General features: G+C 40.2%; 1 protein-coding gene across 1 annotated transcript in view; it reads right to left on the reverse strand.

Annotated features, from left to right (window-relative positions):
• Positions 1 to 9965: 9965 nt before the first annotated feature.
• The window catches only part of LOC120552547 (CBY1-interacting BAR domain-containing protein 2-like), a 12406-nt gene continuing 5760 nt past the window's right edge, over positions 9966 to 16611 (reverse strand). The window contains exons 4-10 of the mRNA XM_039790688.1: positions 16493 to 16561; positions 15073 to 15174; positions 14422 to 14427; positions 14200 to 14304; positions 13463 to 13576; positions 12373 to 12579; positions 9966 to 10683 (exon numbers count right to left, since the gene is read on the reverse strand). Coding sequence (XP_039646622.1) covers positions 10498 to 10683; positions 12373 to 12579; positions 13463 to 13576; positions 14200 to 14304; positions 14422 to 14427; positions 15073 to 15174; positions 16493 to 16561 — 789 coding nt within the window. The 3' untranslated portion in view covers positions 9966 to 10497. The remainder of the gene's footprint in view (positions 10684 to 12372; positions 12580 to 13462; positions 13577 to 14199; positions 14305 to 14421; positions 14428 to 15072; positions 15175 to 16492; positions 16562 to 16611) is intronic.

Below are 16611 nucleotides of genomic sequence, written 5' to 3' on the forward strand. Positions count from 1 at the left end.
ACGGTGGGCGCCGAAAAATTTCCCTTATTTTCAAATCCAAAACTTGACAGGTATGCACCGTGGCTCCGTCCGGCGCTTAGCACCGCCCAAGACGATTGTGATTGGTTTAAAGAAATGCCAATAAACCAGAGCACGTTTTTCTCCCATCCTGGAATGCTGTGTGGCCTAGCCAGACCTTCCTGTGCAACGCTGTGGAGGAAGGTCTGGCAATGCGAGACTAGACACTGAGTGACATGAGCCTGACAACTGGACAAACTTGTTCTGAGGAAGAACTGTCTTCAAGATGTTAGTAATTGAAACTCTAAAGTGTTTTTATTTAATTTTATTTATTTTTTTGCACTGCTGTTCCCAAGGTCAAGAATGAATTTTAAGCTCGATGGTGTTTTTTTGCCCCCAACTGCTCCTTCCAGGCAGTGCTGTGACCACTGCCTTCAAGGCATCTAACCTTAACCCTAACCGTAACCACCGTTTGGGGCAAAAAACACCAATAAATGAATTTTTATGCTTAACAGTAATGCAATTTTGAAGAAAGTGAATTTAGACTTTATGTAGACTCTAAAGGTATAATTCATGCAAAATTGAAGCATCTGCTATACATTAACATCATGTATGGAAATTGAAGAGCGATATAGGGAGTAGTACCTAACTACAATTACTACAGAAACATGACTTAAACTTGCACTTTGCTATCCCAGGACAGGTTCGCTATGGTAGATCTGAGGGCTACAATGTTGCAAGCCGCAGCGGATGACCATGGCCACTGGTTAGCACGTGCGCAGCTGTTCTTGGAGACGGTGACATCATCTGTACTGTGCTGATGTAGCCAGTCACAGATGCTCCTCCAGGTCAGTTACATGTTCAGGTATGTGCAGTGAAAAAAAACTTTTAGGGCTGACCTGCTTCAAAACCAGTTTTAACCCAATTAACAAACTCTTGATTTCTCCATAATCCCAGGGTAGATATGGACATGCTGGGCATCAGTGGGTCGCTGAGGACCTGTGTTATGTGAATCATCAATTTTCCAATTCAACGGAGAGCCATATTTGGCCTTTTGGGGGCACTGCAAAGTGAGGCACTTTAGCAATAGAATGGTCAAAGGCACTTTAGCAATATAATGGTCAAACTCTTGATTTGTCCATAATTCCAGGGTAGATATGGACATGCTGGACATCAGTGGGTCGCTGAGGACCTTTCTTTTTTATTGATTCCATTCAGCATTGTCCCAATAGCATTTAACATCTGACACGTATGTTTTCCACGTATACAAAGCATATAAATATTTCACACCAGGGATCAAACACAAAAAAATTCACAATTAAACACAAAACTCAGTACACTCTAAATGCATACATTTTTCACTTCAGTCCACATTTTCATTCCCCTCTTGTAAAGACCTTTCTCTCCTGGAGAAGGATAATGCCGAACCTAATCTTATGAACAGTCAACATTTGTAGCAAGAACCAAGGGGATCCATAAGATACATTGTTTTCACCAAATAAAGTCTGTTCTCAATGGTTTTACGAAATCAACCCAGTTACTCCAGAAATTCTTAAATTTCTCTGATTCTAGTCTAACTGTGAAAGTCAGCTTTTCCATCCTGTAGATGTTATACATTACTTCAACCCAGTCCTCCATTTTAGGTACCTCCGTTTTCAGCCACTTCCTGGTAATTGCTATTTTTCCTGCCACTAACTCTCTGAATGAATATTTGTCCCCCGAATAAATTATTTTCTGGTTCCCTTTTCCCAAGTACAAATCAAAATGTAAATGGAAGTTCTATTCACATAGTCTCCAACATCTCATATCCTGAGACTACAGTTGTGCTGGTGTAATAAAATATCTTTCAATGTTCTTCCAACCATATTCTCTCCATGAGGGAGCATGTTGTCTTCCATTGCTGTTCATTGATCTCTTCCCATTCCTCCTTCGACAACATCCTCCCCCCCCCCCTCCTTCTCCCACTTTTCTTTTATATATACTGTATTATGACTTTTTAAATTCTCCACTTCTTTATATAATTTTGAGATTAATTTCTTGCCCATATCTGATTCATATGCTAAAATAAATAATAATTCCAGACAATGCCTCATCTAAACTGGACTTTTTTTTTATTGTTTGCTCCATATAATGCCTCATCTGTAAATATCTGTAGTGACGCTGATTTTTTTTTTTTTTTTTTTAAACGGTTGGCCCCCCCGCCCCATCTTCTGAAGTGCCCATCCATTGTGTTGGGTGTAAAATCTGAATCATGTGCAATCCACCACAGTAACCTACTCTGCTCTATAAGGTTATTCTTTGCTATATCTCAAACCAAATGTTAAGGGATAAACCCAGCCATGGATTTAGTTCCTCATTAAGATGCTTTCTCAGTTTTTTTTTTTTTATCATTTATTATAGCTTGTATTAGAATGGTGGTTGATGTATGGCCTTCAATGTCTTTCCATCCCGCACTGTAGGCAGGATTGCACAAGTTCCACATAGTTTTTAGTTGCGCCGCCTGATAATAGCTCTTAAAACAGGGCAGGGCTAGTCCCCCTTTAACTCTGGGAAGCTGTAGAGTTCTATATCTTATCCGTGGTCTCTTTCCTTGCCAAATGTATCGAGAGATGAACCTGTCCCATTCTACAAAGTCTTTGTCTTTTACTTCTACTGGCAGAGTTTGAAATAAATACAATAACCTTGGAAGAACGTTCATTTTGATTACTTCTACCCTTGAAGCTAAGCTTGTTAATGGGATTAGGTTAAATTTTACCATATCAGATTTTATTTTTGAAATTAATGAATCATAATTTATGGATTTCAATTGAGATGGGTCTTGAGATAGATTGACTCCCAAATATTTAATGGATTTTGAATCCCAATTAAATTTGAATCCTTCTCTTTCAGCCGTCAATCAGAACATAATAAAATGTGATGAATCCTGCTGTCATTCATCATTGAATTCGCTTAGGCCTGATATTATGTGAATCAATTCAAATAAAACGGGGAGCCATAGTTGGCCTTTTGGGGGCACTGCAAAGTGAGGCACTTTGGCAATAGAATCATCAAAATCTTGTTTTCTCCAGAATTCCTGGGTAGATATGGACATGCTGGGCATCAGTGGGTTGCTGAGGACCTTTGTTACGTGATTCATTTTTCGAATTCAACAGGGAGCCATAATTGGCCTTTTTGGGGGCACTGCAAAGTGAGGCGCTTCAGCAATAGAATGGTCAAAGGCACTTTAGCAAGAGAATGGTCAAAATCTTGAAATAGGCCAAATATGGCTCTCCGTTGAATTCAAAAACTGATTGACATAAAACAGGTCCTCAGCGTCCCACTGATGCCCAGCATGTCCATATCTACCCTGGAATTATGGAGAAAATAAGATCTTGGCCAATTAATTGCTTTTAACCATGAAGGTGCAAACTCCTTTAATTTTAAAATGCTAAATCAGAATGGTGCGATATTATCTGAGTGACCATCTGGGAGTGGTATACTAAGGGAAGGTAAAGTCTTATCTTTCTGATTGGTGTCTAGGAAAAGATTAATAGTCTCTGATAAATACTTGCAAAAGTTGACCTCCGCTAACAAGAGGACCCAGGCACCAACATTTAAATCCATTTGACTTATGGTCAAAATGGAGGTCCAGAATAACAGTTGAGTGGTCTGATACCATTATCGGTGAGTACTGGGTAGAGGAAATTGATGGAATAAATACCCACCAGTGTTTATTGAAATAATCCTCACTGCCTGCCCACCATTTGCCCCCTTTTTAGTCCCTCCAGCCATGGCACAGGACACAATTGCGATGTGTCAGAGACATCCTAGGATGTGAGCAACAAATAGAGGAACTGCAAGCAGTTGACGGGGCCCAAGCCACCCACGCCAGTCGCCCCCGACACCCCGGGGAGGGCGCGAAAGCGGAACCCGAAGCCTGGCGGTGGGGAGGCAAACGTCAGTAAATATCGAGAGGTGTGAGCCGCGACGTCTGCGTTACGTGGCCGTTGCAAATGTTGTGGTTAACAGTTCATCTCCATGGATACACAGAATACCTTTAACAATTCTCTTCAGTAAACAAACTTGTTAGAAGAAATGAGAGAGTGACTGAGAGGGTGTAGGGGGGAGGCAGGTGTGGTGGTTGAAGGAGCAGGGGAGGTGGTGAAGTTTCTGTAAATGGTGTCATAGGTGCTGATTTATATTTTCCTCCGTGAGCGCACGCCCTTTAAAAAAAAAAAAAGTCAAAAGTTGTATGCATTTCAGAACCTTAGGAAATGGACAGTGTCCGACGCGTTGTCCATTCAGACAACCCTGATATTTTTTGCCGTATCTGAAACCTGGCTCAGGAAACACACCAATAACTCAGAAATTTCAATCCCCAACGATACTTACATTTTCCGGCAAGATAGACTCACTAAAGGGGGAGGTGTTGCTAAATACTGTAGAGAGTGCCTACAGAGCTCAGTCATCCTATCCAGGGGCCTGTTGCACAAAAGTAGAATAAAGAAATCCAGGATAAATGAAAAAGCGCAGCTTGACTTAGTGTGATCCATTCATCGCGGCTTAATCGGTTGCACGTTTGCCGAGCCAGGATAAGTAGGTGAAGCTATGTCAAGCCAGGAGTAGATAGCTGGGATAAGTGAACGTTCACGGATTTCTTAAATAGACCACGGTATCCATCACAGATTTACTGATGCAGAAATGGAAAAGACGTGTGCAGCATATGTTTCACCCGCTGAGCAGCAGCTTCTAATGGAAATTTACGAGGAGGTGAAACATAATATGCAAAAAGGGAAATACGGCTGTTATCAAACGGAAAAAAAGCCCGACAGAGAATAGCGGACCGACTGAATACGTATGGATTTAAAAAAATCTACTTAGTCACTTTATGTGTTGGTTTTATTGCTGTATCTGTTTTAATGCGCCAAATGTGCTGGTTTTAGTGTAAAATGTCTTGGAGTAGCCTGTAAAGCACTATATAAATAAAAAAATAATAATTCTTGTTCCTGGGAAATTTATAAGGACTAGGCTTAATTTCAAAGCTTATTCATAATGCGAGAATATGTTTTACAACCATATGCACAGATCTCCATAAGCTATGTCTAATTCTAAATATCTTTCTACAATTAATGTTCATACAGAACAAGCATGACTGGACAAAAACTAGAAAAAGAAGAGACTTCAATACACACTGTAAGCATCTGTAAAACAATGTAGCCTGTTATTATTCATGTTTTTTTTTCTCACTCCCAAGCTCCAAGATGACAAGTGACAGCCCCAAAATAAAATGATTAAGAAGCTTTGTGGCATTCCAACACATTCTCACTCCCATTTGGTTAAAAAGGACGTTTGATCAGGTGTTATTGTCGTCGTTATTGATGCTTAAAGTCTCCTTTTAGAGTCCGCTGCACGGTGTGGGAGGACCCTGCCTCCCCCGACCTCCCCCCGCCTCCCCGCGGGGGCACATTCCACGGGGACAGCAGCGGAGGAAAAGCCCATTTCCTCCGTATCGTCCCACTTTTTACCATTACCATCTCAACAACTGCAGTAGTAGGATTTAAATCAAACTCGTGACAGCAATAGTGACAAGTAATGCATGTTAATAAAAATAAAGCAGAACACATTCAGAAGACAACGGAATAACTGTTAAACACGTTTATTTCGGATCAGAGCTTCAGCTGATTTAACACATCAGACTCCAGGATTAATCTTAGCCTGCCTGTTAGCCTGCTCTGGACCAGGCTAGCTGCAAAGGATAAATCGCCATGGTTACTTGGCTGGGCTTAATTCAACCTGCTTTTGTGCAACCAAGTCAAAGCTAAATTCATCCATAACCTGAATATCCCGGCTTAATCCCTTATCCTGGTTTTGTGCAATACCCCTCGGGTCTGTACCCAAACAATTTGAGCTTCTGCTTGTAAAAATCCTACTCTCTAGGAATAAGGCTGTTAGTAAATGTAAATGTAAGGTACTCAACATCAGACCTGGGTGGAATGAGTTTGTGGCTGAGCAGTATGCTGAGGCAAGAGAGGCCTTTAGACTCTGGTCTGAGGCAGGTAGGCCTAGACAATGGGGTATTGCTGGATTTGAAGAAACGGACAAATGCTAGAGTTAAGTATGCACTCAGTTTTATTAAGAAAAATGAAAACCCAATGAGAGCAGACTCGCTAGCCAGAAAGTTACAGAACAACAACCTTACTGACTTCTGGCAGGAGGTCAAAGAAAAGAATAGCAATAAAACACCCTTACTGGATGACATTGAAGGTGTTAGTAGCCCAGAAAAAATAACTGAGCTTTGGCAAGATTTGACTCTTATAGTACCAACTCAAAAAGGTTCTGGGACACTGTTAAAACTATGGAGAAAAAGAACCCTTCCTCCCAACTGCCCACAGCTTTGAAATCAAGTAATACTACCACTACCGACAAGCTCACGATATTAGAAACTTCATTACGCACTTAATTGAAGCCGGTCATGCTTTCCATCAGGCGGCCGGACTTCCAGTAAACTGTCCCACAACCCCCGCGGCTTCACGTCTACACCCCCCACCACGCTTCTCCTTCACCCCAATCCTGACAGCTGACGTGTTGAGGGACCCAGATTTCCTAAAATTATCTTATTGGAAATCTGCCGCAGTCATCCCTCTCTCCATCCGCTCAAGCAGTTACATCTCCTTGGTCACCCCTAAAGCGCACACCTCCTTTGGCTGCCAATCCTTGCAGTTCTCAGTCGCAAACGACTGGAATGAGCTACAAAAAACCCTGAAACTCAAAACCCTCATCCCACTAACTACCTTTTAAAACGAAACCTCCTGGTTAACTAGACTAATTTCACTTTTTTTTTAATTAAATGCTTCGAAAATGTCCAATTAAAGGTATATTTTAAGTCTTTTCAGGCTGCTCTAAAAACAAAACCTCCTGTTTAACCAGACTCATTTCACTTCAGAGTGATAGTACAACAGCCCCAGACTGTCACTCGAGTAATATCAGAATATTCTAATGTAGGATTTTAAAATTAAAGCCATGGAAAATGTCCAATTAAAGCAATATTTTAACAATTTTTCAGGCTGCTAATTAAAGCTATATTTTAACTCCATTCAGGCTGCTCTAAAAACGAAATCTCCTGTTTAACCAGACTCATTTCACTTCAGCATGATAGTACACCGCCCCAGGCTGTCACACGAGTAACATCAGAACATTCTTAGGTAGGATTTTAAAATTAAAGGCTTTAAAAATGTCCAATCAAAGCAATATTTTAAGTTTTTCAGGCTGCTAATTAAAGCTATATTTTAATTCCTGTTATCCTGTTTAACCAGACTCATTGCACACCAGAGTGAGTACACCACCCCAGACTGTCACTCGGGTAATATCAGAGCATTCTGATGTAGGAGCATTAACTAGGGATCTCAGAATATGAACTAAGAATCTCAAAGTAATGAGAAACTTTAAATTATTGACTTAGAATATAAAAACATTGACTTGGAATATAAAAATAGTATCTCAAAATATTGACTTAATATCTCAAAATATTAACTTACTATCTCAAAATACTGACTTTATATCTCAATATTGACTCAGTAAGAATCTCAAAGTAATAAGAAACTTTCAAATATGGGCGTTCTCTTATCCTGTGTCTGTTACTTAAAACCTTTTTGATATTAGTGAATGTCCGTTAATTTCAAGCCATTGCCAAATGAGTTGCTATAAAGCTCTACACAACTGTCTCTAGATTTCTCAGTATGGCTATGTTCAGAAGATTGTGGCGTCCGGCGACTTTTCCTGCGCAGAAAGTCGAGTGAAGATTATTACCTCTTCTGAAGAGTCCATGTTTTTGAATCCTCCGGGTCCTCCTTGGTTACTAGCAACTGTGTGGAGGAGGGGTGGGGGCGGTGCGCGATCACGGGAGGTTTGTATCATGTGGACGCGCTGACAGTGTTGTTGTCATTACTTAGAATTCCTCATGGGGGAGACAAACTACACACTATAGCTTTAAACCTGCATGAAATTGATGCTTTTACAATGTATAATAACAATGTAAATAAGTTTTAAATATCCCCGGAATCGGACGAATCTCCCATTCGATTGTTTTTTCTCGTGAGATCATATGTCCCTTACATGGCCAATAAGGAGACAGAGAAGAGTGCATGTCATATGGGTCTGTCAAGAGGCTCACTGATTCTCTCAGTATAACTGGTTTACTCGCTTGTCCGTTGCCATTTTCTGTAAAACTTACTGAAGGACCTACCTACCGCCATTGTAAAACGTGGATGTGTTCATCTTGATCTACTATTTACTTCATAAATCACACTACTTTTGTGAATGTAAGACTTTGGTTAACTTATTGTAAGCACCAAATAAATTCAATCACATGAGTAAAAAAGTATGTTTTTACAAGAGATTTGAAGAATTTCAAAAAGCGAAAATACATTTTTCAGTTTTGGGCCAAATTATGTCTTTACACATTCCTTTAGAATTAAATTTAGCCTCACTATGAAGAAAGCTGAGTTTGTTCTGAAGAGTTTGATGTAAAACACATCAGGTTATATGCAAATACCCTTGAAAGGTGAATTTGAGAAGATATGTAAAAATCAAGAAAATGCCCTTTTTTTTAACAAATGTTATTCTCTTTCTTTCTTATCTGCTGATTTGGTTGCGAAATACAACATCAATATGTCCAGTAACTAGCGAATATAAACTAGAGAAGCACACATTAAATATCATAGAGTACTGTACATAAAAGTCAAAATGCTTGCATTAAAATTAAGCAATACATCTACAAAATGCTATATATACCTGTATATATTACACCTAAATATTTTAAGGTTAGGTAAAGACCAAGAAAAAGTATCCATTAAGTCAATGTGTAAAAAAGTAAATGTGAAGAATCTCAAGGCAAGGCAACATGATTGTACATCTATATTTTGAAGGTCTACATTAAAATATAACAATGCATTCCTGACAGTATTACATACATGAGTCTCATATGCAAAAATGGAATTGGAGCATGTAGAGGACATCAGAGGCCTGTACTACAAAGCAAGATCAACATGCCCTGGATTGATTTCAGTTCCCCGGCTTCACTAACCCTAACAACCGCGGTCCCACATAAGCTGTGTCCCGACGGTGGTTATCAACTAGTTCAGTCAACCCAGGGTTTCCCAATCTAGAGATGCACAAGTTCACATAAAAGAGGCGGTGTTTGCACAGCACGACCAATCACAAACATCTACCAGAGCCGCATATTTTACATAAGAAGAGCAAACTATAATTCTACATAAATATGAAGAACACAGACACAGTTTAACAGGCAAAACACAATACAGTCGCTGCTTCCTAAAACAGGAAGGAAAGCCGGCAAAAAAAATAGCAGATGCTGTAGATGCGTAAATCACACCGCTTATCAGTAGCACTTCCTCATCAGTCAGGCACAAAATCTGACCATAATTACACTTGTGCTTTCCATAAACTGTCATTGCTTTAGCCTATTATTTCAGTTGCAACCCTGGCAGTGGAAATGATCGTGAGAGCAAATAAAACATATAAAAACATAATTCAAACCGCTGTGCGCATTGGCCACACACGGCTAAAGAAGCCGACAAATGGCCTATATGTAATTCCCTCCCATTAAAATCTAGATATTTCATAAAAATACCCATAAGGGAATGTTAACATGGTTGTCGGTCTCTAAATGTTTTAACTTTTATGAGCGCACCTCTCTCTCTCTCTCTCTCTCTCTCTCTCTCTCTCTCTCTCTCTCTCTCTCTCTCTCTCTCTCTCTCTCTCTCTGCGCACTGAGCTCCGCCTGATCTTCTAAGAACGGTGATGCCGTTATCAATTGAGTATTGATTGGTCAGTAGACGATGCTTTTACACCGGTTGATCTCTGATCTCCAACATAACCTGCTCCCGACCAGGTTAGGTGTTCAGCATAAGTTACCACGGCGATTGAACCCGATAAAGAGTGATCCACCTTCGTGATACAGAAAACCCTGGGTTGAACCTGAAGTTACCTCGTTAACGCCAAATCTTGCTTCGTAGTACAGGCCTCTGGATGATTATTTGTTGCATTTATTGTTGTCTACCTGCGAGACAGCATTTAATCATTATAGGTTACTTTTCTTTCCCATCTCCAACTTGAAAGACTTGTCATTTTAAAAAATGAAACATAATTATCATAGTACGTTGATCCACTAGGTTTTTTTTGGGAACCCTTTTTCCGCTGTGCTGACTCCTTTCCAGCCGAGATTAGAAGCAAATAGAGCAATTACTAATATATTTGAGCAAAACCAAATTTTCAGTGTGTTCAGTTTTACATTATTATTGTTTAAACATACTTTTAAAGACTGCACATGGTGACAATAATAAGGAAATGAGGTGCTGACTGGATGACAGCTCTACAGTTGACATATATATCTATATACTGTATATTTCAGCCTGGATTAAACACATCATCTACATGGACACAGCATTGTGTACAAGGAGTTGGGTCTGTGTATATGCATATGTGTGTTTTGTGCATAGGCTTTTACTTTTGCCATCTGCGCATCTGGGCGTATTGAGCCGCATAAGACTGCCTGCTGGTGGGCTGACCCTCTTCTATCTCTGATTCATAAATCTCCTCCTCTTCTTCCTCATCTACTTCTTCATACTCTTCTTCCCCATCCGGCTCTTCATCCTCCATGCCTCTCTGGCGTTGTAAGTTGCTGCGAGCCTGCAAATTGAATTAGGTGAGAATTATCAGGCTTACGGAGTGATGGCTTCAAATCAGAGATCTTCAACACGGGGTCTGGGACCCCTAGGGGGTCCTCAGAGTCAATGCAGGGGGGCCTCCAAATGATGTTTAATATAACAAAATTTTAAAAGTCTTAACATGAATGCACCATAGTATTAGCAGATATAAATTCCCACTGATGATAGACTTACCTATATGTAAGGTAGTCACTAAGATCCATCCTTGGATACAGTTAAGGATTCACTGTGCCACGTCTTTGTGGAACCTTAAAACATGACTTATAAAATCATGCCCACAATTAATATTGTAATAGCTTGCTAATCTATGCACTAAAAAGGTATAAAGGCTTTAGGCTGCCCTACACTTTACCCTTTTGTAGACCCAGTTTCATATGCAACTTCATTTTATTACTAGTAGGGTGTCCCTGCTCCATCTCTCTTTCAGTGGAGAGGTCCATGGTTCTAAAAAGTCAAAGCTCCCTGCCTTAAAAGGTAATTTCATATATATATATATATTTTTTTTTACGTATACCCTAACTGTTTTTGCCACTGACAGGTTCAGATTATTATTCTAAGTGTCTGACACCCTTATGGGAAGGATCCCTTTTTGTTAAAGAGTACAATCTTTTTGTTTAACCAGAAACAGCCCTGAAAATCACCATTGCCAAACTCACTAGACTCTATTTAAATAAACAGTACTTTTAGCATGTATAGAGCCAGTGTATTTCCGCATGTAAATCGGTAAATTAAGGGTTTATTTCAACCAAACCAGAGTGGTGATTGTTGGAACAGTGGAAAGACAGAACCAAGGCAGCTTTTGATAGTTAGTTAGTGATTTTGGGGAGGTTTTATTGTTAAACAAAACGGATCTTACTCTTTATGTGCCATTTTTTTAAATCCACTTTTAGTGGATATAAATTGAAGGTGCGCAATTGACCATTAGCATAACATTGTGGGAGGACCAATATTAAAGATTGTTGTTCCCATTAATCACTGGAAAATAGGGTCCAGGTTGAAAAATGCCAATGTAAGCCTTTAAAGTGGCCATATTATGCTCATTTCAGGTTCATAATTGTATTTTGAGGTTGTACCAGAAGTTTTACATGGTTTAATTTTCAAAAAACACCATATTTTTGTTGTACTGCACATTGCTGCAGCTCCTCTTTTCACGCTGTTTTCAGGTCTTCGTTTTAGCTACAGAGTGAGGCATCTCCCTTCTATACCATCTTCGTTGGGAGGCGCACATGCTCAGTAGCTAGGTAAGGATCTTGTCAGCTAGCGGTTTGTTTCTACAACTTCAGTCAGTACAAGGCAGGATTAGCCGGGAGACTTCTTCTAAACGAGGGCACACTTCCAACTTTGCGTGGAATACCTGCAGAACAGGGACATGGAAGTAGTTCTTTTGTAGATAATGGTGAACTAGTGAGTGTTGTAGCAGTGTTTTGCAATTTAGAACGAGCTAGCGCTAGCATGCTAGCTACGGTTAGCCACCTCGTTTTGTTTTTTTTCCAAGTTTGTATGCGTGTGGAAGCACCAGAGACACAAAATAACACCCCAAATCCCAGAAAAAGTGATTTTTTTCATAATATGGGCACTTTAAGGACAGCAATATGAAAATTAACAAGCACTCTCATTCTGTCACTATGGTAACAAAGACATTAGAGCTCACCCTCCTGACTGTGTCTGGGTACTGGCTGTGTTGTTGTCTGTGGTTTGGGCCTGTGGTAGAGGGTAGCGTTGACCTGAGGCTTTGGCCTCTGGGGGAGGCCAGAGGAGGACCGGGGTAGCGGCTCATGAGGGGGGAAGAGTAGCCAGTCAGAGGGGTGTCCAGGCGCCCATCTGGAGTGTCAGGCATTCTAATCCGTCCACTGAACAGCTATGGATTCGAAAAGACTTGTCGTTATTACCTGCTGATGGAGCTTGAAACTGCACTTATTTCAGAGCACATTTACTCTGTCAGTTCATCTTGCAAGTTGACAGGACAATTGTTAGAAAATGAGCTTATTCGGATATTTTTCAAGTACTCTATATCGACAGCGTTTCTCTTTCGGGATTGTTCAGGTGCCGCCGGAAATTCTGCCGGATGTCCATCTTTTCGGCCGGATGTCAATTACCTTTCTCTGTCTTTGTGTTGGCGTTCTAACCTCTGGATTTCTGAGGACTATGGTTACCTGCTCCTCAGATCTCTGCAGGGTAATCCAGACAGCTAGCGAGTTTTCTGTTGCACGACTAAAACAACTTTTGAATGTACACATTCAACCAAAACAAGTTCCTTCCTAGAGGACTACTTTGCAGTGGCACCAGGACTCCGTCCGGCACTTAGCACCGCCCAAAATGATTGTGATTGGTTTAAAGAAACACCAGTAACCCAGAGCACGTTTTTCTCTCATCCCGGAATGCTGTGTGGACTAGCCCGACCTTCCTCCGCAGCACTGTGGAGGAAGGTCTGGCAATGCGAGACTATGCATGTGTTGATCACTTCTCCACATTGGCCATGAGGAATTTTTAGACCATTTCCATTTAATTTTGAATGATATTGCTATTTCAGGAATGTCTTTCATGATTCTTCAGTTAATGTCACAGTATCTCAATTGATTTGAGGCCAGGATTAACATTACTTTTCTTATGTCTAAGCCATTTTCTAGTTCATTTTTCACTGTGTTTAGGCGTAATTACATGTTGCATCTCCCAACTTCTCAATACATTAGTAATTACACAATGTTGTTTCACGTGTTAATAACTGCATTAGCTCAAGCTACCTCCAGATCCTTCTGAATGTCCATTGCCTCCAGGTTGTGGTATGTGTGTGCGTAGACCTCCAGCGCCTTAGCATGGAAGAGCATCTCTACTGTGATGAAGTCTTTGAAAATCATCTGCCAAAAAACAAAGCAATAGTGGTTGTCAGTGGGACATTGATGCTGGAGGATGTTCGTGTACAGCAGCGGGTGGAAGTATTCAGATCTTTTACATAATTAAAAATACTAATACCACACTGTAAAAACTACTGTTACAAATAAAAGTCCTGTATTGAAAATGTTACTACTAAAAGTATGTAAGTATCATCAGGAAAATGTACTTAAAGTATTAAAATTAAAAGTACTCAATGCAGAACTCTCCTCCCATTGTAGTGTGTGTAAAGGATCCAACCAGTTGTGTGTTTAATGGTCTCATCATCTCAGCTGGACTTGTAGGCCGTTACATTGTTGGCTAGTTTACTTTAGAATAAAACATCAGATTTTATAAACTACATGAGTTTAGTGTGTAAAAATCTTAATGTGTAAAGTAACTAGTAACTAAAGCTGTAACAGATGAATGTAGTGGAGTAAAAAGTACAATATTTCTCTCTGAAATGTAGCAAAGTAGAACATGGCATGAAAAGAAAAGACTCAAGTAAAGTACAAGTACCTTAACATTTGTACTTAAGTACAGTACTTGAGTAAATGTACTTAGTTACATTTCACCACTGGTGTACGGTATGTGTGGAAGAGTGACTGACTTTGATATCCTCCAGTTTCTGTCTCTGGAAGTCTGTGATGGTCTCCTCCAGTTGTCTGATGCTGTGCTGGGCTTTGTTGGAAGCCTTCTGAGCATTCACTTCTGCCTGTCAATGAACACACAATACAGTACACAAAGCTTTACCTCACAGTCAGTATGGGCTGCATGAAGGGTCAGTGATGTGGTGCTATTCATGAGATAATCATAAAACCATGTACATTACCTGAGACTGAAAGTTCTTGTCAAGAAAATATTCTCAAGTGTAACTATGTATAAGTTGCAACCATTGTTAACATGTAATGCCTACATGAAAGTATTAACATATATACAGTCTATAAGGCACACTGTTTACCACACGTTTTTTCATATATGACCAGCATATTTACAACATTTGTAAGATATAACATCTTATTGATGTTTAATTAGTCAATAAAACAAATTGCAAATGAATGCATGGTGAAGAAGTTGCAGTGTGAATGCTGTATGTTAAAAGGCTAACATTACACTGGATTAATGGCTTGAATTGTGTAAAAAGGTGAAGTAGTGGGAATAGTTGAAAAAGTGGGAATGGGTTTAATTAGTATGAATATCATTGAAAAGTTGACCAACACCAATAATGTTTGAAAGATGAGGAATATGTATTGATATAATATTGTGTTAAACTGATGCTAAACAGGATTGCTGGCTTTAATTTGAATGAAAAAGCAGCTAGAGGAGAATGATTGAGTCTGAAAAGTGGGAAATGTGCGCGTCAGATTAGGGAATCTCAATCAACTGTTGAATATTTTCAGAAAGTATGAATGGGAAATTAAAAGTTGTATAAAACTCCCAGTTAATGAAAGAAAAGAGCCAAATGTCCTTATGTGAAGGATACAATGCTCTGTAGATCTGCTGGGTTCCTCAGTCGAATTTTCTCCAGTTTCTGCAACTCCTTCAGCTCTTTGTTCAGATCAGTGCTGAACTTCTTGAGATCTACCTGAATGGGAGATACACTGTCAGCTCCCACAACACTGAAAACAAAGGTCTTTTTTTCTTGTTGTGTAAGACTGTCCATAAAAGACAAAAGACAGTGGTTACTTCGCAATCATAAAATGACCAATGTATTTTTACACCTCCCTTCTAAGAATCGCCACCTTAAGGTGCTGGATGGGTCGCTGTCACCCCATGACCCTGAGAGCTGTGTTGTGGGGGATAATAGCTCTGCTAGGGTCACTCAAGGCTGGTCCAAGACCAGGGGTCAAGACCGAGAGCAATTCCAGAAACCTTATGGACTGGCAACTTTGTAAGCAAGCTACCTCATACAGATTAGGGAGACTGTACTCTATATCGATGACGATTAATTTAGGGGATTGCTCCGGTGCTGCCGGAAGATCCGCTAGATGTCCCTCATTTTTGGCCCAGACGTCCACTCTCACCTTCCTCGTTCTTTATGTTGGCGTTCTAACCTCCTGGGGGTTTCTCAGGACTATGGTTAACTGCTCCTCAGATCTCTGCAGGGTAAATCCAGACAGCTAGCTAGACTATCTGTCCAATCTGAGTTTTCCGTTGCACGACTAAAACTACTTTTGAACGTACACATACCACCCAAAAAGGTTCCTTCCCGAGGCTATATTGCAGAGGCACCGTGGCTCTGTCCGGAGCTTAGCGCCACCCAAAACTATTGTTATTGGTTTAAATGAATGCCAATAACCCAGAGCACGTTTCTCTCCCATCCCAGAATGCTGTGTGGACTTGCCAGACCCTCCTCCGCAGCTCTGTGGAGGAAGCTCTGACAATGCGAGACTAGTCCATTTAGTCTTTTATAGTTATTCTGCCTGGTTTAACCAACAAGACTTTGACAGCTCATGCAACGTGTTTTGGAGCAATAAAAACATCTTCCAACCTCTTTATTGCAGAAACAGACAGAGGACTGCATTTTCTGTCAAGCTGCAAAGAATTACTGCAGTCACAGATGACGAGGAGCTCAAAAAGACAAAACTGTCTGAAAAGTGCTAACTGTCAGAGAAATCCTCAGAGAAATCATTTCAACTGCTTCCAAGAGCCTGACAAAACAGTATGTGACTGATAGACAAGCTACACAACGTTCTGCTGAAGTATTTACTGTTTCACCTTTGCAAGGAAAAAGGCTTGAAGGATAATGATGTGTCTTTACTAGAGTATGTCCAATAAACGATCTGGAAGTGTTTTGTATCTGGAAAACTTAGTCTTATATTCAGACCAGTATGGTTATCAGCTGATACTAGTTTCTTGCAGATATATCAATTTCAGAGGCACACATTTGTAAACAAACTCACCCTTTTATTTTTGACTATGTCTCCATAGGCTTTTAGAGGAGCAACAACTCTCGTCTCCAGTCTTTCTACCTGCAACAATAAAGCGTTAATCAGTGGGGGAATTTCATTAAGTACATTTA

Source organism: Perca fluviatilis, chromosome 22 (genome assembly GCF_010015445.1).
Source record: "Perca fluviatilis chromosome 22, GENO_Pfluv_1.0, whole genome shotgun sequence".
Taxonomy (NCBI): Eukaryota; Metazoa; Chordata; class Actinopteri; order Perciformes; family Percidae; genus Perca; species Perca fluviatilis.